Source organism: Neoarius graeffei, chromosome 11, assembly GCF_027579695.1.
Source record: "Neoarius graeffei isolate fNeoGra1 chromosome 11, fNeoGra1.pri, whole genome shotgun sequence".
In the NCBI taxonomy this organism is placed as follows: Eukaryota; Metazoa; Chordata; class Actinopteri; order Siluriformes; family Ariidae; genus Neoarius; species Neoarius graeffei.
In genome coordinates, this window is record NC_083579.1 from 32,157,779 (window position 1) to 32,185,738 (window position 27,960).

Sequence of the window (27,960 nt, forward strand, 5' to 3'; positions counted from 1 at the left end):
AACATTTTAAACATAAGTTTCATTTTGAAAGTAATTAAAACACTGTTTCTATTAAATCAGTTTACACAGCAGCAATTTATTGCTATGAATTTTAAGACTAGCATTTTTGTACACTTTAATTGAAAGGCAATACATGCACATAATAACAAGAGTGCTCTGAGAGCACAATATCCCCCGCTGGCAACTATATCTATGCTATACTGTAAGTGCTTAATACACCCTCATGAAATTGTCAAAGTACAAGTTTGGTAATCAAGGGCTGCAGCTCTGTAAAATGCAACTGAAATGAACAAAATTGCAATATGTGTATTACCGACATATAACAAAGAATCCTGTCAAGTTTCGTGAAATTCCTCCAAAAATTGTGAGAGGAGTTGATTTCAGAAGGTGAGCACCCTTCCCGGGACGGACAGACAGACAGACAGATGGATGGCTGGACGGATGGATGGACATCACCTTGATATAATCTCCCTTTGGGTCTTTTGGCCAGCGGGGGATAAAATTTAATATTAGATTTTTAAAAATATTAATATTAGAGTTTTTAAAAATTCAGATTAACAACAGCAAGAACAACATTATTATTATTATTGCATCCATCCGTCCATTCATTATCTGTAGCCGCTTATCCTGTCCTACAGGGTCGCAGGCAAGCTGGAGCCTATTGCAGCTGACTATAGGCGAGAGGCGGGGTACACCCTGGACAAGTTGCCAGGTCATCACAGGGCTGACACATAGACACAAACAACCATTCACAGTCAGAGCCATCAATTAGCCTAACCTGCATGCCTTTGGACTGTGGGGGAAACTGGAGCACCCGGAGGAAACCCACGCAGACACGGGGAGAACATGCAAACTCCACACAGAAAGGCCCTCATCGGCCACTGGGCTCGAACCCAGGACCTTCTTGCTGTGAGGCAACAGTGCTAATGCCACCTATTATTGCATAATAATTAATAAAACCCAAAATAAACACAATTAGTCTGTTTCAAATGAAACAACAAGCATATTTAATAAAAAAGATGTCTCTGTTTAAGGCCACATTTTTTCAGTAACCTTGAATATGATTATTATTAAATGTATCAGTGTAACCTACTAATTATCTCTCTCTATCGATGCAGGTCGTGTACAAGAACAACGACATCCGGTTGGAGCTTTCTCGGTTGGCGCGCATCGTAGACCCTAAGATGAAGATCCAGGGAGATGTTGTGTTTAAGTGTGAGAACGTAGCCACACTGGACCCCATCTCGTTCGAGACACCTGAGGCCTACATCAGCCTTCCAAAGTGGAACACCAAACGCATGGGCTCCATCTCCTTCGACTTCCGCACCTCGGAGCCCAACGGCCTGATCCTGTTCACGCATGGCAAGCCGCAGGACAGGAAGGCGGCAGGGAGTCAGAAGAACACCAAGGTGGACTTTTTTGCGGTGGAGCTGCTGGATGGCAGTCTGTACCTGCTGCTGGACATGGGCTCGGGTACCATCAAGGTGAAAGCCACGCAGAATAAAGTGAATGATGGGTCCTGGCACCACGTGGACATCCAGAGAGATGGAAGATCAGGTCAGTCTGTTGGTGTGTGTAGATTTATCTATTTTTACTCCATTAAAACTTACTTAATTTTCCTTTTGAGCGAGAAGCTCATAGCTTAGTTGCAGCCACAAAAATTTGTACTGTGTGTTATCAGCACTTAACAGTAGATATGCTGAATGAATAAATAAATAAATAAATAAATAAACATCAGTGCTAATTAATTATTTGCATCTTAATAGTTTTAATGAATTCCATACAAACTCAGACTGTATAATTCCAGATGATTTTACTGTCGTGAATGTTTAGTGAAATATTTATCACTGAGGAATAGCCATTTATGCTTACATTATTCCTTCCTACATGTTTTCCCCCTCATTCTCTTTCTCACATGCTCTCGCCCTTAAATCTCTGAAGTCTAGTGAAGACTCCATATCAGTTCATACCACACACTTGTGTGAAGGTCTCGAGGGATATTAATAATGCAGCCGATTAGACAATAGTGTTTATGGGACCAGGCCGAAGTCACTTCTGAAGAGATTAGCTCTATTGATCCTTTCTTCTCTACTCTGGCTGCTTGGTTTACACTTTACTACATCTGTGTGTGTGTGTGTGTGTGTGTGTGTGTGTGTGTGTGTGTGTGTGTGTGTGTGTGTGTGTGTGTATGAAAGCCAGATTTACACAATTCACACACTCACGGCAAGGTCATAAACACAGGAAAAGACTCAAATACACTAGAGACCAACTACTCCTGTTGTTCCCTGGTATAAATGTTTCTTGCAGGGCTAAACACTCTCGAAAAAAGTCAATATGAGGTTTTATTTGTGACATCGACGTCAGATGATTTGCTGTCTTACTTTGTGATACCGAGAGCAAGAGCACCACTAACACTCATGATAAAATCTCACTGAATGGTATTAAGAAGCGAGAAGCAAAGCTGCAGCTGATTTCTTTCTGTCCCAGGCTATAGATTCCTGCAGTCTCTCAGTGTATCTCATTCGTGTCAGTTGATTACTCAGAGTGACACATCCACCAAGATTTGTCTCCACTCAGATGTTTTTTTTTTTTTTTAATATTTCAGACACATCTGTAACACATCATCATCAGGTAAATGTGAAATACACTCCTGCACAAAATAAATGGTCCAAACCCAATATTTTTTAGTTGGGTGGTTGGACTTTTTTTTTTTTCTGGAGTGTACTGTACAGTCGTGAGGTTTTTCTTTCCAAAAATGCCTTTGGACAGTACAAACTACACAGAAGATGGAACCGTACACTCACTGGCCACTGTATTAGGAACACCCATCCACCTGGTGTTTTATTCAGTTCTCTAATCACCCAGTCCCTTGACAGCAGCATGATACATACAATCATGCAGATACAAATCAGGAGCTTCAGTTAATTTTCACTTCAAACATCAGAACGGGTGGGCAGCACGGTGGTGTAGTGGTTAGCGCTGTCGCCTCACAGCAAGAAGGTCCTGGGTTCGAGCCCCGGGGCTGGCGAGGGCCTTTCTGTGTGGAGTTTGCATGTTCTCCCCGTGTCCGCGTGGGTTTCCTCCGGGTGCTCCGGTTTCCCCCACAGTCCAAAGACATGCAGGTTAGGTTAACTGGTGACTCTAAATTGACCGTAGGTGTGAATGTGAGTGTGAATGGTTGTCTGTGTCTATGTGTCAGCCCTGTGATGACCTGGCGACTTGTCCAGGGTGTACCCCGCCTTTCGCCCGTAGTCAGCTGGGATAGGCTCCAGCTTGCCTGCGACCCTGTAGAAGGATAAAGCGGCTAGAGATAATGAGATGAGATGAGACATCAGAACGGGAAAAATTGTGATCTCAAAGTGTGACTTTCTTTCACTGTGGCATGGGTGTTGATTTGAGCCAGATGGACTGGTTTGAGTATTTCAGGAACTGCTGATCTCCTGGGGTTTTCACACACAACAGTCTCTAGAATTTACACAGAATGGTGCGAAAAACATAAAAAAAAACACTGAGTGAGTGAGCAACAGTTCTGTGGGTGGAAACAAATGCCTTGTTGATAAGAGAGGTCAGAGGAAAATGGGCAGATTGGTTCGAGCTGCCAGGAAGGATAGATATAGTAACTCATATAATCACGCTTTACAACCGTGGTGAGCAGAAAAGCATCTCAGCATGCAACAGCAGAAGAACACATTGGGTTCCAGTCCTGCAGCCAAGAACAGGAATCTTAGAATCAACAACAAGCTCCTATTAAATTGGCCAGTGAGTGTAGTTTTATTGTTTAGCACAGCCTGAAACTAATTGAGCATTTAGGCTGCATTTATACTGAGAGGCATGATTCTATCACTTGAAACTTTTCATGATTTTTTTGGTTCCATCTATTCACATATATGCAAGACATGACTAACATCCGATTCCTGTTTTTACATTATTCCATCGCGGGAATGTGCTCAGCTGAAAACATCTTTTTCCCAGTGATGTTGCATCAGTGTGGCTGTAGAAAGAATGCCATTCTGTTGATTATGATTTACTAAGCAGGGCAAATTAGCGCTAGGCCACAGTCCAAAAAAGTACCAATGGGAGTGGCCAGTTCTGTGGGTGATCATACTAATGACTACTAACGCGCAAATTAATGAACACAAATGCAGTCCGGTCATTTTAATAACAACCAACGGTGCAAATTAGCATAGGGTGGCAAACAGGTACACGATAACGTGCCTTCAATATTAATATCGATATCGATATAAATCAATATGTTCTGAGAACGTCTTCCTCTGTCATTCCAAATAAATTAACATGAGTGGAGAAAATTCTCTTCCTCCTACCACATGCCTCATTCCTGAGTGTGCAGTGGGACTTTTGCCAGCACATAAATTATATTTGTTGAAGAGAAAATATTAATCTGAACAAACAAAACTCTATTTTGTATGTGCTGAACTTTACCTGCATGCTCCAACAGTCTCTGCGCTTTGCTCTGTACACTCGTTAACAGCGTCTCTCTCACGTAAAATTAAGACATGCTTTTTTTCAGCATTAAATAAAGGCTTCATTAGCAGTCAGTTGATTACTGCAAAACTTAGTAAATCACATTGCATGATTCATTTAAATAATGTCCTCCCTCAAATGTTGTGGTCTGAAACAGAAACTCCTATAAATACATATACAACGGGGCCAGACGTAAAAATCACTGTGTCCACAACTTCTCACTATGCACCTTTAATACATCCTGAAAGTTTTTTTTTTTTAAAACACCGACAGAAAATCTGGCTGTAAGTCTCTTTGCATTTGTTGAACAGCTTTTTATTTGATATACTTATTAAAACCCAGACTGTCTGTATCCTTCTTGTGTAATACAGTCCAGGAAATAGAAAGACAGTCGAGTTCCTGTAGTGGTTGTGTCCCCCTTTTTATGTCATATGAACTCCACTGGCTGGGCTCCATTATTCATGTTTATCATTTGAGTGCAAATAATACATTTAGATTTTGAAACTTCACAATTAACAAGAATCTGACATGAAAAAAAAAAGAATCTGAAAAATACACAACAATAAAATTCAGAATTGGAATTGGTTGCCAGTATAACTGTGGGCTTAACAAAAAGTCATTGAAATCATGAACCGGGCCCGGCACGATGGGCGGGCCTTTGGGGGCCGGGCCCGCCCATTTAGTCACGTGGGCCCGCCCTAGTGTGGGCCCGCCCGCCCTGTCATAGGCTAGGGCCAACAGCTTAACACAATATTTTAAATAAATAAATAAATAAATAAATCGCAGGCTACTACAATTAAACGCTTTTCTTTTTTTTTTTTTAAAGGGCATAATATTAAAGAAAAAGTCCTTAATTTAAAATGTGTATACATGACACTGTTTTCTTAACGTTTCGGCCTGCGCCCATCTCGTCAGCCCTGCGCTGTCATGCACTTGGCGTTTGATTTGCAAACTAAGCACTGGATGTAAGAAACTGGTTTTGACATTTCAGTTAACCTACAAAACACATCTGTATTAAAGATTAATGTTGTCATGCTTCACAAAACTAGATTTGAGACATAAAACTTTTAATGCGCATGGTTTCACTTAGAAGGGATTCAGTGACTGCAGTTAGGCTTTGTGCAGGGAGGATGAGTGTGATGTAATCTTCTGTTGCGCACTCTTAATTGTAAATATCAATCTTAATTTGCTGTCAACATTGATCACAATCATCCGTTTGCGCATTCAGTGTTGGGTATTCGGAACGAGTTTACAACATGACTCGTGCGCAAACGGAATACTGCCAATATTCCGTATGAAACGGAATATTCCCTGCAAATGCGCTCAGTGACGGACAATATATAGCAGCGGAACAGGGTGTCTGAAGAGCTCAAAATACACCATTTTAGAGTGTTTTTTTCAAAAATTTCTTCCGGGGGAGCATGCCCCCGGACCCCCCTAGTAAAATTGGGTTCGCCAATGCGTGCCCACTCCCAGCCAGTGCAATGCCCGGCTACTAGACCGTTTCTGCCGCCGGGTCTGTCATGAAACATTCACAACGGAATCTTGTGCAAATTTACAACATGATTTTAACATCTCCTTTTGCTTTTGTAACGACTGGATCTTTCTCCAACAGAGATATTCTTCCATTAGAAATGTTCCAGAAAATAGGCTTGATTGTTAAGATAGTCAAGTCAAAGTCCTTCCCACGCCAGGGTCTGGTCTTCCCAGGCACTCTCCTGTGCCAGTACTAACCAGGGATGGGTTTCCCAAAAGCATGGTAACACAAATGGTAGAGCGAAAATCACAATGAACAATCTCTCTCCTAGTTAAGATGCTCTTATCATTAAGAACCTTTTGCGAAACCCATCCCAGCTCTTTATGTACGTGGGTGCAGCACCAGTCTCCATTTCTGTAGCCCTCGGCCTCTCACCTATTACATAGCGGTTTACGGTTATTTAGCACAAAAGTTTTTTTTTAGCACAAATCCAAAGTCTTTTAGCACAAGTTCTAAAGTATCTTAGTACAATTCTATGTTCTTTAGCACAAGATCCAAGAACACTTAATCTTTATTATGACTACTTACTGATCATGTTTAAAGATGTTTGATGGATTTTTTTTTCATGAAAGTTGCCAAGATTCTGATCGAAAATGAGCGATTGTATTTCCCCACTCCGCCATCTTGAAACCGCCATGTTTGATGTAGCCCATATGTTAGTCACCAATCCTCCCTCCAAATTATTTAACACAGCACGTACCCTGACACAGTACGCTGCTACTGACAACTTCCAGGTTTGTTTTGTCTTAAATTATATCATATTTATTATTTACAATTTGCTAATTTGATAAAGAATGAAAAGTCAAGCGGAATTTACAAGATGATAAGAGTTTAAAGAAAGCTTTTTGTTTGTTCTTTATTTTATTTTTTTTTACAAAAGAGAAAAGGTCGAAAGAAAGGAAAACTATGTACAGCTATTTCAATTATTGTATTAAGCTATCTACATTTTAGATAATTGCTGTGACTTCTAATTGCAAGAAAGTGAAATAATTAAACTTGAAACAAAAACAAAAAAACAATAACAACAACAACTTGATAATCAATTAAACTGCAGGCGCTACTAAAAATGCACATGATTTAAGAAGTTGGAAGACATTAATTTCATTTTTATGGAAACGATCCATCCATCCATCCATCCATCCATCCATCCATCCATCCATCCATCCATCCATTATCTGTAGCCACGATCCAATAAACAAAAAATCTTGGACTGTAAATTTAGGTGCTGTCGGTGCTGGATCCTTGTCAGCTTCTTTTTGCTGACGAGCCTAGCCTGTAAACTCATCAGCACAGCTTCACTGTGCAACGGGGCACCAGAAGATAGAGAGGAATTTGTGCTCGTCCTGACGCCCTTCTGTTTAAACAGTTGTGCCACCCTTCAAGGGATCAACAACTGATCCTTAACATGCACAGCAGCAGAAATTCTGGCTTCCAGTCCCTAAGCAATCATAATAAACCCCTTCCTGTATCAAGATGAGTATTTTTTCTATTATCGTGACCATAATCCAGAGTTGTGCTAAAGAATATAGAGCTGTGCTAAGAGACTTTAGAACTTGTGCTAAAAGACTTTGGATTTGTGGTAAATAACCAGGTACCTACATGGCTAGGGTTACAGTGGGGAGCTAGTCCTCTGGTAAACACGAGAGTTTGATTCCCTACTCACATCTGTATTGTGGCATGCCTTGCCAGATGGTACCATTTTTATGATGATCTTTGGTATGACCCAACCACAAGTAGAACTCACGATCTCCCGGTCAAGAGGCAGCCACACTAACCACGAGGCCAGCTCGCGGTTTGTTAGGATAGGAATAAATTAATTTTTAGAAGATCAAATGACAGAGTTATTTCATCTTGATCAGTGTGGATACTCTGGGAAATAAATCAATGTTCTTTATTTTGATCTTACCATAATTAAATTAGGTCAGAGTTTATTTGAAGGGTACCTACATAGGGACTTGATAACACATTCATAAGTGACACATACAGTACATCTTTTACAAAGCAAACCCTTCTCTTTGTAGGTACTATATCCGTAAACAGCCGCCGTACCCCATTCACGGCCAGTGGAGAGAGCGAGATCCTGGACCTGGAGGGCGATATGTACCTTGGTGGACTTCCTGAGAATCGTGCTGGCCTCATTCTGCCCACCGAGCTCTGGACCGCCATGCTAAACTACGGCTACGTGGGTTGCATCAGGGACCTATTCATTGACGGACGCAGTAAAGACATCAGGCAGATAGCTGGAGAGCAGAACGGAGCGGGAATCAAACCATCCTGCAACAAAGTGCCAGGGAAGCAGTGCGAGAGCTACCCATGCAAGAACAAAGGGGTGTGCAAAGAGGGCTGGAACCGCTTCATCTGTGACTGCACTGGCACTGGATACTGGTCGCGTACCTGCGAGAGGGGTGAGTCAACATCAGTATTTCTGTCTATTTGAAGCAAATTCGCCAGACTTTTGTTTCTGCAGATGGAAATGCAAATCATGGTGCGTTCCCATCAACCAAACAAAACAACAGACACACACACACACACGCAAATATGGAAAGTTTCTCATATTCAGACTCGAGCTACACATGTGGTCAATTTTCCCATTCAGATTGTTCAAAATAACTGTGTAGTTTTCATGCCTTTTTCTTAGGGAGAATCTTTTTTTTTTTGAACAAATAACTAGATATTAGATTTGTTCAGCAGATTTTTCACACATTTAAAGCTTCAAGTTGTACTGACTCTCAGACGGACCACGCTATTTAACATAAAGCTGCAGTTTGTAATGACAATGATAATAAATTCAAAGCTACATTTAAAAAAAAAAAGACTTGTAATATTTCCATGCAGTTGATTTCAATAGTTTCTGCATTTCCTTAAGAAATGTTTTGGCACTGTACTTACAGTAATTCGACCGTCAACCACAGAAGTTGCAAATTTTTCCATAAAAGGCATCTTTACAAGGAATAAGTAGTTTCTTTAAAGGGAAGGAAGGGGAAGGTTTCCCGATGTGTAGCTACTTGAATACATGACATCTGTCTGTCTTTCTGATTTTGGAAATAAGTAGGAGGAGCCTAGCTGAAACTCGGAGCCTTGGCATCTTTGACTCACTCCATATCTTATTCACACTATAAACATAATACAAAATTTATGTCCATATGGTATTCATACAGATTGGTTTATCTGCTCTGTCCAGATGTATGACTATAAGTGTGCATAGTTCTGAAGCATAGTTCTAGATTTATAATAATCACATGATTTCAGTTCAGTTTGAATGTTTTCTTTTATATAGTAATTAGGTAAAATTGACAAATCACCTTGTGTCTGTTTGCTCAGCTTTTAACCTTTAAAATCCCACCAGGTGCCATTTGTAAACAGAAGATGAGTGACTTAATCATAATAATAAATAAGCTCATTAATCTCACAGCGTGGAGCAGTAGATCTGAGCTGGAGCTACAGTTACGACTCGACCAAAAGATTCTGGCTTTTACATTAAAAAAAAATGTGAAACTCAATTATGCTCTAAAATATTTTTTAATATTAAGTAATGCCTGATACATCTTTTGGCTCTAACCTGACTCATTACTTTGCTCCACCCTGACGTGTTACTCGGCTCTAACCTGACGCGTTATGTGGTTCTAACCTGACACGTTACTTGGCTCTAACCTGACACATTACTCGGCTCTAATCTGACACGTTACTCAGCTCTAACCTGACACGTTACTTGGCTTTAACCTGTTGTGTTACTCAGCTCTAACCTGTTGTGTTACTTGTCTCTAACCTGACGCATTACTCATCTCTAACCTGACACGTTACTTGTCTCTAACCTGACGCGTTACTCGTCTCTAACCTGACACGTTACTCGTCTCTAACCTGACGCGTTACTCGTCTCTAACCTGACTCGTTACTCGTCTCTAACCTGACGCATTACTCGTCTCTAACCTGACACGTTACTCGTCTCTAACCTGACACATTACTCGTCTCTAACCTGACATGTTACTCGTCTCTAACCTGATGCGTTACTTGTCTCTAACCTGACGCGTTACTCGTCTCTAACCTGTCGTGTTACTCGTCTCTAACCTGACATGTTACTCTTCTCTAATCTGACGCGTTACTCGTCTCTAACCGAATGCGTTACTCGTCTCTAACCTGACATGTTACTCGCCTCTAACCTGACACATTACTCGTCTCTAACCTGATGCGTTACTCGTCTCTAACCTGATGTGTTACTCTTCTCTAACCTGACATGTTACTCGCCTCTAACCTGACGCGTTACTCGTCTCTAACCTGACGCGTTACTCGTCACTAACCTAACGCGTTACTCATCTCTAACCTGACATGTTACTCGCCTCTAACCTGACACATTACTCATCTCTAACCTGACATGTTACTCGTCTCTAACCTGATGCGTTACTCGTCTCTAACCTGACGCGTTACTCGTCTCTAACCTGATGCGTTACTCGTCTCTAACCTAACGCGTTACTCATCTCTAACCTGACGCGTTACTCATCTCTAACCTGCCATGTTACTTGTCTCTAACCTGACGCGTTACTTGTCTCTAACCTGCCACGTTACTTGTCTCTAACCTGCCACGTTACTTGTCTCTAACCTGACACGTTACTCGTCTCTAACCTGACACGTTACTCGTCTCTAACCTGACGCGTTACTTGTCTCTAACCTGCCACGTTACTTGTCTCTAACCTGCCACGTTACTCATCTCTAACCTGCCACGTTACTCGTCTCTAACCTGACACGTTACTCGTCTCTAACCTGTCGTGTTACTCGTCTCTAACCTGACGTGTTACTCGTCTCTAACCTGACGCGTTACTCATCTCTAACCTGACGCGTTACTCATCTCTAACTTGTCGTGTTACTCGTCTCTAACCTGACGCGTTACTCGTCTCTAACCTGACGCATTACTTGTCTCTAACCTGACACGTTACTCGTCTCTAACCTGACACGTTACTCGTCTCTAACCTGACGCGTTACTTGTCTCTAACCTGCCACGTTACTTGTCTCTAACCTGCCACGTTACTTGTCTCTAACCTGACACGTTACTCGTCTCTAACCTGACACGTTACTCGTCTCTAACCTGACGCGTTACTTGTCTCTAACCTGCCACGTTACTTGTCTCTAACCTGCCACGTTACTCATCTCTAACCTGCCACGTTACTCGTCTCTAACCTGACACGTTACTCGTCTCTAACCTGTCGTGTTACTCGTCTCTAACCTGACGTGTTACTCGTCTCTAACCTGACGCGTTACTCATCTCTAACCTGACGCGTTACTCATCTCTAACTTGTCGTGTTACTCGTCTCTAACCTGACGCGTTACTCGTCTCTAACCTGACGCGTTACTCATCTCTAACCTGACGCGTTACTCGTCTCTAACCTGACGCATTACTCGTCTCTAACCTGACGCGTTACTCGTCTCTAACCTGACGCATTACTCGTCTCTAACCTGACACTTTACTCATCTCTAACCTGTCGTGTTACTCATCTCTAACCTGACACGTTACTCGTCTCTAACCTGACGCGTTACTCGTCTCTAACCTGACACGTTACTCGTCTCTAACCTGACGCGTTACTTGTCTCTAACCTGCCACGTTACTTGTCTCTAACCTGCCACGTTACTTGTCTCTAACCTGACACGTTACTCGTCTCTAACCTGACACGTTACTCGTCTCTAACCTGACGCGTTACTTGTCTCTAACCTGCCACGTTACTTGTCTCTAACCTGCCACGTTACTCATCTCTAACCTGCCACGTTACTCGTCTCTAACCTGACACGTTACTCGTCTCTAACCTGTCGTGTTACTCGTCTCTAACCTGACGCGTTACTCATCTCTAACCTGACGCGTTACTCATCTCTAACTTGTCGTGTTACTCGTCTCTAACCTGACGCGTTACTCGTCTCTAACCTGACGCGTTACTCGTCTCTAACCTGACGCATTACTCGTCTCTAACCTGACGCGTTACTCGTCTCTAACCTGACGCATTACTCGTCTCTAACCTGACACTTTACTCATCTCTAACCTGTCGTGTTACTCATCTCTAACCTGACACGTTACTCGTCTCTAACCTGACGCGTTACTCGTCTCTAACCTGACGCGTTACTCGTCTCTAACCTGACGCATTACTCGTCTCTAACCTGACGCGTTACTCGTCTCTAACCTGACGCATTACTCGTCTCTAACCTGACGCGTTACTCGTCTCTAACCTGACGCGTTACTCGTCTCTAACCTGACACGTTACTCGTCTCTAACCTGACACGTTACTCGTCTCTAACCTAACGCGTTACTCGTCTCTAACCTGATGCGTTACTCATCTCTAACCTGCCACGTTACTCGTCTCTAACCTGTCGTGTTACTCGTCTCTAACCTGACGCGTTACTCGTCTCTAACCTGACGCATTACTTGTCTCTAACCTGACATGTTACTCGTCTCTAACCTGACACTTTACTCGTCTCTAACCTGACGCGTTACTCGTCTCTAACCTGACGCGTTACTCGTCTCTAACCTAACGCGTTACTCGTCTCTAACTTGACGCATCACTCATCTCTAACCTGCCACGTTACTCCTCTCTAACCTGTCGTGTTACTCGTCTCTAACCTGACGCGTTACTCGTCTCTAACCTGATGCATTACTTGTCTCTAACCTGTCGTGTTACTCGTCTCTAACCTGACATGTTACTTGTCTCTAACCTGACACATTACTCGGCTCTAACCTGTCATGTTACTCATCTCTGACCTGATGCGTTACTTGTCTCTAACCTGATGCATTACTTGGTTCTCACCTGTCGTGTTACTCGTCTCTAACCTGACATGTTACTCAGCTCTAACCTGACACGTTACTCAGCTTTAACCTGACGTGTTAGTTGTCTCTAACCTGAGAAGTTACTCGTCTCTAACCTGACACGTTACTCAGCTGTAACCTGAGGTGTTACTCATCTCTAACCTGATGCGTTAGTTGTCTCTAACCTGACACATTACTCCACTCTAACCTGACATGTTACTCAGCTCTAACTTGATGCATTACTCAGCTCTAACCTGATGTATTACTTGTCTCTAACCTGACGCGTTACTCGGCTCTAACCTGATGCATTACTCATCTCTAACCTGATGTGTTACACGGCTCTAACCTGACATGTTACTCGGCTCTAACCTGATGTGTTACTCAGCTCTAACCTGATGCATTACTTGACTCTAATCAAATACATTACTCGTCTCTAACCTGATGCATTACTCCACTCTAACCTGACGCGCTACTCAGCTCTAACCAGACGCGTTACTCATCTCTAACCTGACGCGTTACTTGGCTCTAACCTGACGCATTACACAGCTCTAACCTGATGCATTACACGGCTCTAACCTGACGCATTACGCGGCTCTAACCTGACGCGTTACTCGGCTCTAACGTGACGCATTACTCAGCTCTAATCTGATGCGTTAATCGGCTCTAACCTGACACATTACTTGTCTCTAATCAAATGCATTACTCATCTCTAACCTGACACATTACTCCACTCTAACCTGACGTGCTACTCAGCTCTAACCTAATGCGTTACTTGCCTCTAACCTGACATGTTAATCTGCTCTAAGCTGACGCATTACGCGTCTCTAACCTGACGCGTTACTCGTCTCTAACCTGATGCGTTAATCGGCTCTAACCTGACGCATTACTTGTCTCTAATCAAATGCATTACTCATCTCTAACCTGACGCATTACTCCACTCTAACCTGATGTGCTACTCATCTCTAACCTGATGTGTTACTTGACTCTAACCTGACATGTTAATCTGCTCTAAGCTGACGCATTACGCGTCTCTAACCTGACGCGTTACTCGTCTCTAACCTGATGCGTTAATCGGCTCTAACCTGACGCATTACTTGTCTCTAATCAAACGCATTACTCATCTCTAACCTGACGCGTTACTCAGCTCTAACTTGATGCATCAGCTCAAACTTGATGCGTTACTTGCCTCTAACCTGATGTGTTACTCATCTCTAACCTGACGTGTTACTCACCTCTAACCTGACGTGTTACTCAGCTCTAACCTGACGCCTTACTCAGCTCTAACCTGATGCATTACTTGTCTCTAACCTGACGTGTTAGCTCTAACCTGATGCGTTACTCAGCTCTAACTTGATGCATTACTTAGCTCTAACCTGATGTGTTACTCGTCTCTAACCTGACATGTTACTCGCCTCTAACCTGATGCATTACTCAGCTCTAACCTGACTCATTACTTGTCTCTAACCTGATGTGTTACTCATCCCTATCCTAATGTGTTACTTAACTTGAACCTGACACATTACTTGCCTCTAACCTGATGTGTTACTCGATTCTAACCTGATGCGTTACTTCACTCTAACCTGATACGTTGCTCATCTCTAACCTGATGTGTTACTTGGCTCTAACCTGACGTGTTACTTGGCTCTAACCTGATTTGTTACTTGGCTCTAACCTGACTTGTTACTTGGCTCTAACCTGACGTGTTACTTGGCTCTAACCTGATTTGTTACTTGACTCTAACCTGACGTGTTACTTGACTCTAACCTGACGTGTTACTTGGCTCTAACCTGATTTGTTACTTGGCTCTAACCTGACGTGTTACTTGGCTCTAACCTGATTTGTTACTTGACTCTAACCTGACGTGTTACTTGGCTCTAACCTGATTTGTTACTTGGCTCTAACCTGACGTGTTATTTGGCTCTAACCTGATTTGTTACTTGACTCTAACCTGACGTGTTACTTGGCTCTAACCTGATTTGTTACTTGGCTCTAACCTGACGTGTTACTTGGCTCTAACCTGATGTGTTACTTGACTCTAACCTGACACATTACTTGGCTCTAACCTGACAAATACCTCAATTATCGCTAAGATTGCATACTTTAGATATGTTGCCTATTGTATTACTATCTGCTCTGCATTTTGGGTGATTTCCAGGACTCAGAGTGAAATGTCATTGAGTCTGGAGACAGAGAGTAAATTTACTGTAACAAGCTGTAAACAAGATACTCATGAATAAAAGCATGAGTATTGATTCGGTTCCACTTTCTGCAATTTCACGTCAGTTTGATTAATACAAATGTGGCCATTCTATACTCCAAAGTGCTCCCTTAGGTTGATTCTAGTGAGATTTCTCCAGTGATGCATTATAAACTGAACAAAAGAAGCAGAAAATAAAAGTACTCCAAAGTATCTGGGTTCTCTCTCTTCAAGGAAAAGGCAGGATGTTTAACAGTGATACTGATTTAACTTACTAGTTAAAAAAAGTATTTTACTGCTATCATCAAGCATACAGTTAGGTCCATAAATATTTGGACAGAGGCAACATTTTTCTAATTTTGGTTCTGTACATTACCACAATGAATTGTGAACAAAACAATTCAGATGCAGTTGAAGTTCAGACTTTCAGCTTTAATTCAGTGGGTTGAACAAAATGATTGCATAAAAATGTGAGGAACTAAAGCATTTTTTAAACACAATCCCTTCATTTCAGGGGCTCAAAAGTAATTGGACAAATTAAATAATTGTAAATAAAATGTTCATTTCTAATACTTGGTTGAAAACCCCTTGTTGGCAATGACTGCCTGAAGTCTTGAACTCATGGACATCACCAGACGCTGTGTTTCCTCCTTTTTAATGCTCTGCCAGGCCTTTACTGCAGCGGTTTTCAGTTGCTGTTTGTTTGTGGGCCTTTCTGTCTGAAGTTTAGTCTTTAACAAGTGAAATGCATGCTCAATTAGGTTGAGATCAGGCGACTGACTTGGCCATTCAGGAATATTCCACTTCTTTGCTTTAATAAACTCCTGGGTTGCTTTGGCTTTATGTTTTGGGTCACTGTCCATCTGTATTACGAAACGCCGACCAATCAGTTTGGCTGGATTTGAGCACACAGTATGTCTCTGAATACCTCAGAATTCATCCGGCTGCTTCTGTCCTGTGTCACATCATCAATAAACACTAGTGACCCAGTGCCACTGGCAGCCATGCATGCCCAAGCCATCACACTGCCTCCACTGTGTTTTACAGATGATGTGGTATGCTTTGGATCATGAGCTGTACCACGCCATCACCATACTTTTTTTTGCCATCATTCTGGTAGAGGTTGATCTTGGTTTCATCTGTCCAAAGAATGTTCTTCCAGAACTGTGCTGGCTTGTTTAGATGTTTTTTTAGCAAAGTCCAATCTAGCCTTTTTATTCTTGAGGCTTATGAGTGGCTTGCACCATGCAGTGAACCCTCTGTATTTACTTTCATGCAGTCTTCTCTTTATGGTAGATTTGGATATTGATACGCCTACCTCCTGGAGAGTGTTGTTCACTTGGTTGGCTGTTGTGAAGGGGTTTCTCTTCACCATGGAAATTATTCTGCGATCATCCACCACTGTTGTCTTCTGTGGGCGTCCAGGTCTTTTTGCATTGATGAGTTCACCAGTGCTTTCTTTCTTTCTCAGGATGTACCAAACTGTAGATTTTGCCACTCCTAATATTGTAGCAATATCTCGGATGTTTTTTTTTCTGTTTTCGCAGCTTAAGGATGGCTTGTTTCACCTGCATGGAGAGCTCCTTTGACCGCATATTTTCTTCACAGCAAAATCTTCCAAATGCAAGCACCACACCTCAAATCACCTCCAGGCCTTTTATCTGCTTAATTGAGAATGACATAACGAAGGAATTGCCCACACCTGCCCATGAAATAGCTTTTGAGTCAATTGTCCAATTACTTTTGGTCCCTTTAAAAACAGGGTGGCACATGTTAAGGAGCTGAAACTCCTAAACCCTTCATCCAATTTTAATGTGGATACCCTCAAATGAAAGCTGAAAGTCTGGACTTTATGTCCATGTCCATTATATAACTATAACTTGAATATGTTTCAGTAAACAGGTAAAAAAAAAACAAAATGTGTGTCAGTGTCCAAATATACATGGACCTAACTGTATGTGCTGATCTGATATTTAGTTAATTAATTAATTAATTACATTATATTACATTTAGTTACTGTCATCAAATACTCAACCATACTTAGATCATCCAGACTAAGTTCTGTAGGCATGTGATAAATTATCTAGTTTTGCATGTATGGCTACTTACTTACAAGTGCTTGTCTAATAAACACAACATAAAATCTGCTTATTCAAGTACTATTCCTAATAAAATAATAAATCGATATAAAAATTTTAAACCAATAGCAAAGTCAGAACACTGTGTGAATGTGCTTATTTTAGGGAGACCCACATGTTTACCAAATTTGGTGCGTGTACATGAAACTATGCCAGGCGCAAGACTCAGTTGCAAATGGTGGTGCTATAGAGTCACTGAGCCACACCTGGGGACAAAGATCTGGCCCTGAGTAACTGTCACAAGCACTGATGTATGTGCCAAATTTCATGAGTTTTCGCCCATGGGAACCACCTGAAAAATGATGAAGTCTTGAAGAAAAAAAAATCTGTGGACTCATAACCAGTAAGATATGACTTGATCTTTGTTTTAGATTTATTTGCTTACACTTTATTCATACGTTAATGAAGAAAATGAGTCTCTGAAAACTACAGAATGTTTAATAAGTCTGTCATTATCAAATCACAGCATTTATGTAATCTTCATGCTATGGCTTGACCAGAATTTTAACTTTTATTAGATTTTCAAACCAAAGAATTATAAGCAAAAGTCTGAAATATAGAAACTAGCCAGATACCATGAGTTATCAATTAAATTATATGATAATTAAGAACATTTAAGTTGGTACCTACTTTACCCACATTAAGATCACATCCTAGTTAATATTTAGCCTCAGGGTTCTAACTAGACCAAAATAACAGCATAGTGGCACCAGTCACACTGGCCGGGGGTCCGGGGCTGCCTTAAGCCCCTGAAAGCTCACGGGTTCTACATGCTTGGAGATGCATTCTAGTGCATTTCCTGGCACTTGCAGGCCTCCCTGAAAGTCACTCTTTTTTGCAATATTAATGAATTTTTTTTGCCAATTTTCTGTGATTGTTTTTGATCGAAGACTTATAATTAATATTTAAATAATATTGGCTGGCTTTGAGTGGCATATCAGATATATTCCATTCAGCTAGCATGATACTAAATGAGTCAAAGACAAGTTAGTTAGCTGAATGGAATATATCTGATAGACCATGAAAAAAGACAGCCGATATTATTATTATTATTATTATTATTTTTTTATTATTATTATACCTACAGATTCGATGGAACAATTATAGATTTTGCAAAAAGGTAAGAACAAGACGGTAACTTACTAATACTGAATGCTGATTCTGATCAAATGTAATTCAGTGTTCTGTCAATCCAATGTACTGTACAACGTTCTAACAATAAAAATGGTACAAGTCCAAAAAGCCTGAACAACAACCCAACTTATATACAAGTCAGTGGCAGCTGGTAGTCTTTCAAACAGGGGAGGCTGGTCGGTTACGATATTTCCAGATTTTAAAAGAAAAAAGAAAAAACACATCAATTTTGCCCATACTCTTGCCTCTGATCTGGCTGATTGTTGGCAGGGTCACAAACTGTGAAATAACAGGTTCTTTTGGCCCATTAGCCTACTGTCCAATATACATGATGGTGGTGTTGGGGGGTATATTTTAACATTTTATATTTTAAAATTGTGGCATGTTGTTTAAAAATTGATCATTATTGAAAGCAGCTCGGGGCGGCACGGTGGTGTAGTGGTTAGCGCTGTCGCCTCACAGCAAGAAGGTCCTGGGTTCGAGCCCCGGGGCCGGCGAGGGCCTTTCTGTGTGGAGTTTGCATGTTCTCCCCGTGTCCGCGTGGGTTTCCTCCGGGTGCTCCGGTTTCCCCCACAGTCCAAAGACATGCAGGTTAGGTTAACTGAGCGTAGGTGTGAATGTGAGTGTGAATGGTTGTCTGTGTCTATGTGTCAGCCCTGTGATGACCTGGCGACTTGTCCAGGGTGTACCCCGCCTTTCGCCCGTAGTCAGCTGGGATAGGCTCCAGCTTGCCTGCGACCCTGTAGAAGGATAAAGCGGCTAGAGATAATGAGATGAGATGAAAGCAGCTCTTTGTCAGGAACCTCAGCAGTAACAGCAGAGTGTTCTGTAATAGGCACAAGCACTGACCTTGGGGAGCCAAACATAGAGCTGGGTGCCACACATTTCATTCAGTGACACTTTCCCTATATTTTACTTATTTTGACTGAGAAATGTTTTATTGACAATTTTGATAACCCTTCACTTTTAATCCAGGTCTGTAGTGTGAAATGTTCTCGGCTGTGTTTTTGTTTAAAAATGTTTTCCAAATTGTAGCTGTGTTTAATTCATATCCAGAAAAATATATATTCCAATATAATATACTCAGCATAAACATTTTAAATAGATTCTATATTTTTGGTCCATCCATGACATATTACTAAAGTAGCCTATTTACTGTTGTTGATGTGGGTCACTTGCTGTTAGCCAATTCACTTTCTCGTACCAGGAGAGCTGAAAGGAACGAGTATTATTCCCTACCTTTTTCACCAAGTCAATTTGAGGCGTTGGTCTACCCTGCTCTTTAATTTTAATTTTTTCCTCGAAAGGAAGACTGGCAAATGGCTTCGCCAAAATTAAATCAACAATGCTTGGTATCCGTGCGCAGCTTTCTTGCTAGCTGACTAGCCCCCTCAAGTTCAGTCACTCAAATAAACGAAATTTCTGGAACTAAGATAGCAAACTTGACAACACTATATTTACACTTTATTTACAATGAAAATATATACAAACTAAAAAAGCTGGTAGAAACCGTATGTAATGAATGAAATCGAAATGTAAGCTGATCTCTTATAATACACCACAGCACTTGCGAATCCGCATGGGACTGAACTGAAATTTACTGCTGCCTGTCTATATTTGAAACGAGCTGTCAATCAAAGAAAATATCCGGCCGCTTTCACCAATCACCAGTCTCCTCGCGGAAAGCTTTGCCATGTCCCTCCCACTGTGAGACTGGGAGTCCATGGGAGTCTGGTGGGCAGGCATTTTCGCAGTATTTGTCCAATAATCGTCTTGCATTTTGATATTGAAAGTGCATAGCTCCCAAATGCCATTGAAGTCCACTGAGTCTGGGCTGCATCGCGTTGTCACGAGGGGGGAAAACTCACGCACACATTAGGCGAACTGGGGAAAGTTATAACGGAATGATTTCGCACTGTAGTTGGGTTGAGCACATATATTTATATGATTCTGGATCTGAAATAGCAATGTTATAAGGTCGGCTATAACATAAGCCTAGCGCCATTCATCCTACACGATGTTCGTCATTTTTAGAGGAGGCTGAGCCTCCCTCGTTGTCTGAGAGCAATTGCCCGTGCTACAAGTTATATACAGGTAGACAGTTCAAGTTCAAAGTTTCTTTTGGCCATAGTTAATTGTTACATTGCAGTTGTTCAAAAGAAAAGGGCTTTGCTGAGTGAAGTCCATGAGTGAAGTCCTCTCGTAAAAGTCTCCCTCACGTTTCCTCACCTCCAAGTAGAACTTTATAGTTCCGCTATTGCTCTCTTTTCCAGTTTTCCGATGTCCATTGGTCTGTTTTTCTCTTGCAAATATGCGTGAAGAATATCCAGTGAACTTTTGGTAGCCTTTCAGGTGTTCAGCGTGTCTTTCTCTTTAAATCTTCAGCTTTTAATGAAGCAAACCTCGCGGCCATTTTTGTGAACAAACTGTCACAGTCACTCACTAGTGTGAAAGTTTTACGTCTCCAACGTGTCTCTTTTCCAGTTTTTCGATGTCCGTTGGTCTGTTTTTCTCTTGTAAATATGCATGAAGAATATATAATGAACTTTTGGTAGCCTTTCAGGTGTTCAGTGTGTCTTTCTCTTTAAATCTTCAGCTTTTAATGAAGCAAACCTCTCAGCCATTTTTGTGAACAAACTGTCAGTCACTTGTGAGCACAGAAATTTTACATCTCTGACATGTCTCTTTTCCAGTTTTTTGATGTCCATTGGTATGTTTTTCTCTTGTAAATATGTGTGAAGAATATATAATGAAGTTTTGGTAGCCTTTCAGGTGTTCAGTGTGTCTTTAGTTTCAGTTTATTTATTTAGTGCTTAATACGAGCACTGAATTAACCCTGTCTTCTCTCTCTCCCGGCCAACAAAGAAATGATTGTGTGCATGCGCAGCAGATGTTTTGTCACTGGATCTTCGCATGAGCTCCGAAATGTGACGTCATGTTGTCTTTACAATGTGCAATATTATAACAATGTTGCACGCTCATTCTCCATTGGGGAGAGTGGCGTAATACATGGGGGATAAGCGATATAATAACAATATTGCATGCCATCAATAAACCCACTAGAAGGGAATAGAATACATGATTTTATTCCATGGAAAAAGTGGCCTGCATGTATAATAGTCAACTATATTAGTGACATATTTATGGAATAACTCAGGGACCGGCGTGTATTACGTGCATGGTGCGTAAGCGCCTCTTAACACGGATGGCACTTTACCACAAACACAGCATAAGAAAGGAGGTAAACTGGACTAGCATGATCAGTGACAATCTCCACATGAAACTACTCGGGCAGCTATACACTGGGCGCTTACTTAGACCAGGAGTGGAGTATGTCCGCATGCAGAACATTATCATGGCAGTGCACTGTCACCACCGTGTGGGGATAACAAGAGAAAATTAAACAAAAGACCACATTTTCAAGATTGACAAGTCTTTTTATTAGTGTAGCGGCAACTTTTACAGGCGTGTCAGCAATATTGTGGGCGTAACAGTAAGGAAACATTGCGTATTGGCCCAATACACTGAAAAGGACGAGTTAGAACCCTGAGCTCACGTGTTTTTCAGTGAAGCATTATCAATTAAGAGTAATATATATTTTTTAAAGCATATAAAGCACAATCAATTATTAAAAATTATGCAACAACAGATATCTAATTCATAACACTTAAAACAACAACAAACAATAAAATTTCAGCACTTGGTTTTTCATCCACGGTTCTGATAACATATTCTGGCCATGAAACTAGCCCCATCCCCCAGAAGAAAGGTTGGGTTCTTTTCCTTAAAAGGCAAACATAAGGAAGTTCAAGTTTGTTTTTTTTATTATTATTATTTCCAGTGCAAATGCAGTTTTAAAATGATAAAGCACCTCTTTAATTTTGCATTGCAGCCTGGATGTTACAACCTGGTAATGAAAAAAAAAAAAATATATATATATATATATATATATATATATATATATATATATATATACGGTATATATATATATATATATATATATATATATATATATATATACACACACAAAACCCTGATTGCAAAAAAGTTGGGACAAAGCACAAATTGTAAATAAAAACGGAATGCAATAATTTACAAATCTCAAAAAATGATATTGTATTCACAATAGAACATAGACAACATATCAAATGTCGAAAGTGAGACATTTTGAAATTTCATGCCAAATATTGGCTCATTTGAAATTTCATGACAGCAACACATCTCAAAAAAGTTGGGACAGGGGCAATAAGAGGCTGGAAAAGTTAAAGGTACAAAAAAGGAACAGCTGGAGGACCAAATTGCAACTCATTAGGTCAATTGGCAATAGGTCATTAACATGACTGGGTATAAAAAGAGCATCTTGGAGTGGCAGTGGCTCTCAGAAGTAAAGATGGGAAGAGGATCACCAATCCCCCTAATTCTGCGCCGACAAATAGTGGAGCAATATCAGAAAGGAGTTCGACAGTGTAAAATTGCAAAGAGTTTGAACATATATCATCATCTACAGTGCATAATATCATCAAAAGATTCAGAGAATCTGGAAGAATCTCTGTGCGTAAGGGTCAAGGCCGGATGTAGCGGTTCAGTGTGGGTGGGTGGAGCACAGAGGACGGCAGGACAGAGATCAGGTTTGACAGGGCGTTTTATTGCCACACTTTTCAGTATCACAACTATGCACTTTTGCAGACAGACACACACACTCTGCGTCTGGTTCCGGAAGAGACCCTCTGCTCTCGCTCTCCCTCCTTAAGTAGGGCGTGGTCACTGGGAAGACACACAAACACAGGTTAATTGTTCTCAGGTGTAGTGATTCTGCCACTTACCTTCCCTGACTCCGCCCTCCTGTTACAGACCGGCGCTTGACCATGCCCCCACAGATCATGCCACATACCCCCACTGCCCAACTCAGGCCGGACGGCCATATGGCCTGCAGCTGACTCCCCCCCCCCTTGACGGGAGAGAAAGTCCGCCATGACTATCTGCGCCCCCGGCCTGTGGACCACCTTGAAATTAAAGGGTTGGAGTGCCAGATACCAACGGGTGATCCGCGCGTTGGCATCCTTCATGCGGTGGAGCCACTGGAGGGGCGCGTGGTCCGAACAGAGGGTGAACGGGCGCCCCAGCAGGTAGTACCGGAGGGCGAGGACCGCCCACTTGATGGCCAGACACTCTTTCTCTATGGTGCTGTAGCGCCCCTCACGCACCGACAGCTTCCTGCTGATGTACAGGACAGGGCGGTCCTCCCCCTCCACTTCCTGGGACAAAACCGCCCCCAGCCCTCTGTCCGACGCATCGGTCTGCAACATAAAGGGGAGAGAAAAGTCAGGGGAGTGTAAAAGTGGCCCCCCACACAGTGCAGCCTTTACCTCAGAAAAAGCCCGCTGGCATTGCTCCGTCCACTGGACCGGATCTGGTGCCCCCTTTTTAGTCAGATCAGTCAGTGGGCTGGTGACGTCCGAATAATTAGGTATAAACCTACGATAATAGCTAGCCAGGCCCAGGAACTGTCTCACCCCCTTTTTGGTCTTGGGCCTCAGGCAGGCCGCAATTGCTGCGGTCTTGTTAATTTGGGGACGCACCTGCCCGTTGCCCAAGTGGAAGCCCAGATACCGTACTTCCACCCACCCAATCGCACACTTCTTCGGGTTGGCTGTGAGTCCCGCTCGCCTCAGCGACCTAAGGACGGCCCTTAGGTGTTCAAGGTGCCTTGGCCAGTCATTACTATATATGATGATGTCGTCGAGATAGGCGGCCACATAGGTGGAGTGGGGGCGGAGGACCCTGTCCATCAGCCGCTGAAACGTAGCGGGTGCCCCACCAGCCCAAACGGAAGTGTGACGAATTGGTGTAAACCAAATGGTGTGGAAAAGGCTGTTTTTTCTCGGGATAGTGGAGTCTGCCAATATCCCTTCGTCAAATCCAGTGTCGAATAAAAGCGAGCCGTGCCGAGTCGATCGAGCAACTCATCAATACGAGGCATTGGGTACGCGTCGAATTTAGACACCGCGTTGACTTTTCTATAGTCCACACAGAACCGGACCGACCCATCGGCCTTGCGTACCAAGACCACCGGGCTGCTCCAGTCACTGTGGGACTCCTCGACGATGCCCATTTTGAGCATGGTCTCAAGTTCTTCCCGAACCACCTTTTTTTGTGTTCGGGGAGCCTGTAAGGGCGGCTATGCACTACCACCCCCGGGGGCATCTCTATGTGGTGCTCTATGAGGTTAGTGCAACCGGGCAGGGGCAAGAACACATCCGAAAACTCGGTCTGCAACTGGGCGACCTCCGTGAGTTGGGTCAGGGAGAGGTGGTCTCCACAGGGGACCAGAGAGGTACGTGATGCCAGTGCCCCTTTTTGAACCTCCGGCCCCAGCTCCGCCTTCTCCGGAACCACTGACACCAATGCCATGGGGACCTCCTCATTCCAGAGTTTAAGCAGATTGAGGCGGTAAATCTGTAGCGCCCCACCCCTGTCCGTTCGCCTCACCTCATAGTCGACGTCCCCGACTCGCCGTGTGACCTCAAAGGGACCTTGCCACTTGGCGATCAATTTGGAGCTCGATGTGGGTAACAGTACGAGTACTTTATCTCTCGGTGTGAACTCCCTAAGGCGCGTACCCTTGTTGTACAGGCGGGCTTGCCGTTCCTGGGCCTGCCGCAAATTCTCCTGGGTTAGGTGGGTGAGCGTGTGGAGTTTTGCGCGCAGGTCCATAACGTATTGAATTTCGTTCTTGCTTTTTGAAGGTCCCTCCTCCCAATTTTCCTGCAGCACGTCTAGGATGCCGCACGTCTTACGCCCATATAATAATTCGAACGGGGAGAACCCCGTGGAGGCTTGGGGGACCTCTCGCACTGAGAACAACAAGGGCTCGAGCCACTTATCCCAATTACATGCGTCCTCACTTACGAATTTTTTAATGATATTTTTGAGGGTGCGATTGAACCGTTCCACTAAACTGTCCGTTTGTGGGTGATACACACTGGTGCGGATCGGCTTAATCCCCAATAACCCATACAGTTCGCGCAGTGTCCGTGACATAAATGTAGTGCCTTGATCAGTCAGAATCTCTTTCGGGATTCCGACTCGGGAGATGACGCGGAAGAGTGCCTCTGCAATACTGCGTGCTGAGATATTGTGCAGAGGCACTGCTTCCAGGTACCATGTTGCATAGTCCACCAGAACTAATATAAAGCGGTACCCTCGTGCTGACCGATCTAATGGCCCGACGAGATCCATCCCAATTCTTTTGAACGGGGTCTCAATTAAAGGTAGGGGGTGCAAAGGCGCTTTTGGAATGGCCACTGGATTTACTAATTGGCATTCGCGGCACGCCGTACACCACCTACGAACGTCGCCGCGAATCCCCGGCCAATAGAATCGGGCCATTATTTAGGCTAGTGTTTTGTCCTGCCCTAGGTGTCCAGCCATGGGATTAAAGTGAGCCGCCTGGAATACCAATTCCCAGCGGCTCTTCGGAATTAAAAGCTGCGTGACTCGCTCTTTAAGGCCCGGTCCCACTGGCCGATGGACACAAAACGTATGCGAAAAGGACACAGCGGACGAGCAAAATTTCGGGGGTGGCTCTATCCGTTTTCATCCGCTCCAGAAATGGACAAAATTGGCGAAAATTTGCGAAAACAGAACGGAAAAGAACGGACGTGGGTAGTATATAGCGGGGATGTTAAACGCATGTTCATAGGAAGCCTAGCGGATGAAAGCGGATGGAAGTGGATGACAGCTCCGAAGGGGTTACCGGTGATAACTGAGAAGCGGACGCATAGCAGAAAGAGCGGATGCATAGCGGATGAAAGGGATGCATCACGTACGCCTAATGGAAACAAAGGGGATGTTGCGCGGATGTATATCAGATGCAGACCGTTCACTGCGCATGCGGGGGGTATGAATTGCGTCTGCTTCACGGATATAAAGGGATGCAGCACGCACGCCGTCAGCATAAAGCGGAAAGACGTGCTGGCGGCTACATTGATACATCTCTACTACTAGATGATTTTCTCCCCCTTTTTATACAAAATATCGATTGTCCGCTAGGTGTCCTTCTACATACTCTAGACATACTCCAGACATCCTAAATATACGAGATACATCCCAGATATAAACGCTTTGTCCGTTTTGAATACTTTATATACGAGATGCATACGCTTACATCCTTTCTATTTCCGTGCTACTAACGATGAATAGACGTTTCATGTACCTTATCTTTCCTCCCTCTTTCCATTTTCAGCTGCAGCGGATGTGAGTTGCGAGGATGCCCAGAGGATGCAGAGAGGATACAGCAGACGTTTAACGGATGATAATGGACATAGAACGTTTGTTGCTCGTATATGTCGCGGATTTGGATCGTACACAGCGGAAAGTTCATCCGTTCTAAAAGTTTTGTGCAGCTCAAAACTTTTTGCGCGGATGAAATCACAGTGGACGGATGCCCGATGGATAGAGCGTATGAAGCACGTATGCAATGAGTACACAACGGATGCATAGCATTTTCCAACGGATGGCAAAGATTTTTTTACGTTTTACATCCTCTTTGCATCCGTAAGTGCAGTGGGACCGGGCCTTTAGTTTGAGTGTCCTGCGTCACTCGGTATAATCTATCCTTCATAATCGCAAAGTAGGGGAAGGACGGGGTGGCGTTTGGCTGGATCGTTTGACCATCGATTACTCTCACTTGGTCAAACGCATGCCGCAGAATCTCATCTCATGACTGCTCTAACAGGAAATCAGCGAGGGATTCCCCGAGAGAGGGAGGAGGAGCCGGCGGCTCCTCACTCCGACGCGGAGATGACGTAGACGGCTCTGTGACAGCTGCTCCCGCCAAAGCGACACCGGGACCTCCCCCTGTTAAATGACAGGACCCACTCTTCACTAAATGTGTCATTAAATCCCAAAATCCCGGCCAATCAGTCCCCAAAATTAAAGAGTGGGTAAGGCGAGGATTAACCGCCGCCTTCACTATAACTTTTTCCCCTCTGAAAAAAATGTGGACTGACAACAAAGGGTAGCTGTGAACATCCCCGTGCACACACAACACCTTCACCCCCTGTGCTCCCCCCAATGCCTCGTTTTGAACCAGGCTTTGGTGAATGGACGTCTGATTACAACGGGAATCCACCAACACCTGATATGTATCCCCTTGAATACTCACCGGTATGCGATACGCTCCGGCCCGATCGAGGGCGGCCTCTGGCGCGTCGGGGATCCGAACCACCGCGCCCACCTCCCTTGCCGTGCACTGCTGTTGTTGGAGGTGGCCCGGTTCCCCGCAGTGCCAGCAAACCGGCCCGGGCTTCCTCTCTGCACCGATGTTTTGGGGCTCACTCACCTGGGGGGGGGGAGAGACAGACACAGAAGGGAGAAACGGGAGGGCACCGTGGGTGCGGCGGGCCGGCTGGGGTGGTGCCGACCCCCGCCTCCGCGGTGGGGGAATGGGGCGAGGACGGGACACAGGAGGAGGGAGAGAGAGAGAGAGAAGAGGAGAGAAGATAAGAGGCTGTCTGCTGTCCTGCTGCCGGAACAGCCATCAAATGGTCCTCCGCCAGCTCGATGGCCTGATCCAGCGACGCCGGGCGGTGGCACTGGACCCACTCCGCGGTTCCTGCTGGCAAGCGCACGACAAACTGCTCCAGCACCACCTGATCGACGATCTCCTTGGCGTCGTGGTTGTTGGCCCTCA

The 27,960-nt window shown here is 43.5% G+C and overlaps 1 protein-coding gene across 1 annotated transcript in view; it reads left to right on the forward strand.

Annotated features, from left to right (window-relative positions):
- Positions 1-27,960, forward strand: part of nrxn3a (neurexin 3a) — an 851,023-nt gene that overhangs the window by 169,970 nt on the left and 653,093 nt on the right. The window contains exons 10-11 of the mRNA XM_060932786.1: positions 1,119-1,557; positions 8,041-8,424. Coding sequence (XP_060788769.1) covers positions 1,119-1,557; positions 8,041-8,424 — 823 coding nt within the window. The remainder of the gene's footprint in view (positions 1-1,118; positions 1,558-8,040; positions 8,425-27,960) is intronic.